Genomic DNA, 4144 nt, shown 5'->3' with positions numbered 1-4144 from the left:
AGTAGAGAAATAACAGCTTAAGGTATATTTACACCAACAAAAGGGTTAAACTGCTGATAATAACTTGATGTGAATTCCAACTCCAGCAAACACTGCAAGTTAAAAAAAGAACTAATGTGAGTTTGAGTTAACACAAGAAGAGATGGTACAGTTAGTCATTGTCAAACATTGTAACTTCTAGATTTACATTTTGTGAAAAATGATAATGTAATGTTTATATTTTTTAAGCTTAATAATTAAGCTAATACAGTTAATATAGTGTACAGAGTGGCATTTTTAAAGCAACGATTATCAACTACTAACAAAAATAGGCATTTTCTTCATTATTTATTAATGGAAAAATGAAAATGATGCTAAATATTACATCAGGAAATAATGGAATTATGTTCGGTCTTGGATGTAGATTATCACACTGGAAAATGTCATGTTTTAGAAATATTTTATCAGTGATTTAATTTTATTTAGTTATAATATAGCGACTAAAGAAATATTATTATAAATATGCCAGTGGTGTGAGAGAACCTACAGTAGGTGGGTTGAAAACAAGTCATGCAGCTGCATTCTGGATCAGTTGAGTATCTGTTGAAACCAAAGTGGGAACTCTTGGCCTGACAACAGGCTACTGATTTTGGCATATATATATATATTAAGATCATTAGTAAAAATGAATATTTCAACAATTTTCGGATCCCGCACTTTTCTATTGATAATGTATTTGCTGATGGAGAAATGGTTGTTTAATGACTACTTTAATCAAAAGGGGAGAGATGAACACCAGTACATGTGGTGTTACTGTGATTTAAAGTTTGCAACAACCCCATGATAAAGCAAATATGTTTCTGGTTTGCCACTCAGGAGTCCAAAATGATGCTATTTAGATGTCTGAGTTCTGTTTTTAAAAATGATTAAATATTAAAATTGTCTAGCTATGTTAGGATTGTTTCATTTTGGAGAAAGATCAGGTGCACTGGATAATTTAAACTTTTATCACCTTAAAAATCACCTTACACTTGAGGTTTAAGAGTTAATAATTACAGAATATTTACCATTTTAGGAACCTTTATATTATTGCTATCAATAGTAAACCATTACAAATTGTACATCACTTTTCAACACAGATCACACCGGCTCTTTTTTAATAAGGAATGTGAATATTTAAAATAAATCACACAAAGTCAAATTCATAAGAGTAAGAGCTTTGGTTTTACAGGTCAAAAGTTCAGAAATGAAATCTTAATGGCCCATATGAATAATTACGTTATATAGATTTGCCTAATTTCATAATAAAGTAGTAGTAATCCAAATGGCAAGAGATTGAGAATTCTAATACTAACATATGTCTCAATATATAAGACATAAAATTATTTTGTGATGCAAAACATATGAATAGTGAAAAGTCATCAGATTTACATTTCAGAACCCAATTTTCTTTCCTGAATGTACAGACTTGTCCAGCTGCCTGCCTTTTCCACCAGCTTAACCTTTTTAAAGCTACAGTATTTAAATCTAACTCACTCTTTTACTTTTTCAGTTTTTTGGTGTGATTGTGACTTGGCTGTATATCACTCGCGTGGAGGACGCCATCGAGGAGTACGGACAGTATCAGGACACTCTGATAAACCAAGAAGCCAAGACACAGAGCAAAATTGCCAAGTGCTGTAAATGCATGCCTCTGTTTGACTAAGTGAACTTTCACTCAGACTCCCTAAACAAAGAGCATCAGCTTGGAGTACATGATTTGATTCACCATGAAACCACCACACGCGTTTTACTTTTGACAGGGTTGTGTTGTGGCCAATTTTTTTCTCAGGGTTCTTCAGGTCATCATTAGAATTCTTCTTTGCTATAGGCGAGGACCTCAGTTAAACTTATATCCTTTAAATACTAGAATTTTTTTTTTTTTTTTTTTTTTTTTTTCAATTACAGTGTATAGCTATGTTTATAATTGATTCAGTTTGGATAAATTATACATTTTTTCACATTTGCACTGGACAGATACTGGGTTTTAGTCATACATAATTACATAGACTAAACATTTTTTAAATATTATTATTTTTATTTTTTTTATGGTAAAGATTGAACCACTTTGCAGTGTACAACACTTTTGTTGAACATTTACAACACATGAAATATGTGCCTTTTATTATAAGATGTGTGAAGGTTTAAAGGTTTGCTTTTTTAGAATTATTTTCAGTATAAGCTCTGAGTATTGTCATTTGCTTTAACCACTTTGTAAAGCATTAAGAGGGGAATTTACCTCTAAATTCACATTTAGTGAGTATTATTGTTTGGAATTGAGCAAAGCCAATCACAATTGTGGCTACAATCCTAAAAGAAATCCTCTCTATACACTTTGCACTTCCACCACCTCCTCTCCTGTATACACACACCTCTCAGTGCAGCAATATTGCTACAAAAACCCTTCCTCGGCTGCCCTATATACAGAGGATGAACCATTTGCTGACTTCCAGAGCAAACAGATGCATTTTTCTAGGTAATTTATTTGTTTTTCTATTATAAAGGATTTTCTTTTTTTTCTGTTGATGTGAATTAGGCATCACTGATATTCATGTGCTCATGCAGGAGTTCTCAGGACATGGGTGTGTTATGTATATGAATTGGCAAGATAGACAATTCTGAGCAAAGATTAAAAAAAATGTGTATTGAAGTTGGTAATGTGAATGTAGCCTTAGTGTGATTTCCTCCCAGTGTAAACCTCAGGCTTTAATCCAGTTGTTGGATAAATAAGGGAATTTTATTTCTTCTGGAGGTAACCAGATTTTAGTATGTTTTAACTGTGTTTGCAATACATGAAGAAACAATGCCAAAGAGAACGCTTCTGTGTAATGCAATTTCACAAAGGGAAAGGTTTTCCCAGACTACCATTATACCTATTAAGCTCTAAATTATTCAAGCAATTGTGATTATCCTTATTTTGCTTAACTAAACATTCAGTATAATTGCCTTTGACTGTTTTTACTCCCTACATTTGATATGGTTAATATCACAATGAAATAAGTATAATCTTACATAACTTCCAATATCTTCCCAGTTTCTTTTTTTTCAGAGCCTTGAGATTAATACAAATCTTAGCAAATGTTTTAAGACTGCATGATTACCTTCTCGCTCTCATTTGCCCAACCACCTGCTGTGATTTTGTATTACAAATAAAACCTTAAAAAAATTTTTTTTTTAAGTTGCTGAAAGGTGTTGTATTTTTTTTTTATTTTCTGTAATTTAGTTTTAGAAACAATACGATGCCATATGCAGCTTAAGAGACTGTTATTTGTGTGTGTGTGCGTGTATGTGTGTGTGTGTGTGTGTGTGTGTGTGTGTGTATATATATATATATATATATATATATATATATATATATATATATATATATATATATATATATATATATTAGTGAGAGAGAGAGAGAGAGAGAGAGAGAGATGGGTTTTTTTTTTATTGTTGTTTTTCAATCATATATATATTTTTGTTTTGTTTTGTTTCCATAATTCCTACTTGTAGAATTGTTGTATACTATTGTTTAATGAAGTGTAAATGCCTTTACTGTGCATAAATATGTTCTATCACAAAGCATGGGAAAAGCTATGCAGTGTATTTGTTGATTACAAAGTTCAGTTTTTAGTCTTTAAATGATATCTGTAGTTATGGGTGTACAGGTTAAGGGCAAGTATGGGTTTATTTCCTTTCCTTATTCTATTGATTAAATTGCCTCGTGTAAACATGTTCTGAATCTAGCTGAATATAAATGGTCTAATACAAATTTATTTAATAAATAAATCAACCAAACATAAAGCAGTAATCAAATCGTCTGAAGAAGCGATAAAATACACTGTGGTGGATTTTAATGTCAACTTATACCATATATTATATATATATATAGCTTGATTCTCACTGGTCACATGGTTTTGCTTCATTTTCTTTAACAGTAGCTTTGACAAAGGTGCTGGCAGTAGCCTACGTTACACGTTTACACTGATGCACTTGTTTTTTTATCAGCTCATTCAGAGGGATGGATAATCTACTGTACATGATCAATGGATTGTTTTTAATCATATTAACTAAAGTAACGACTTGATCATGATATTGTAATATATCTTCTATATAATAAAAACTATATTTCCCACTTGTT

General features: G+C 31.3%; 1 protein-coding gene across 1 annotated transcript in view; it reads left to right on the top strand.

The window, feature by feature from the left end:
* Positions 1-1895, top strand: part of tspan15 (tetraspanin 15) — a 35719-nt gene extending 33824 nt beyond the window's left edge. Inside the window, exon 7 of the mRNA XM_083538527.1 lies at positions 1532-1895. Within this exon, the coding sequence (XP_083394653.1) occupies positions 1532-1684 (153 nt within the window). The 3' untranslated portion in view covers positions 1685-1895. The remainder of the gene's footprint in view (positions 1-1531) is intronic.
* Positions 1896-4144: the final 2249 nt, after the last annotated feature.

This window comes from Silurus aristotelis, assembly GCF_946808225.1.
Source record: "Silurus aristotelis genome assembly, chromosome: 4".
NCBI lineage: Eukaryota > Metazoa > Chordata > Actinopteri > Siluriformes > Siluridae > Silurus > Silurus aristotelis.
Note: the sequence above shows the minus strand (reverse complement) of the source record. Positions and strands in the feature narration are given on the sequence as shown.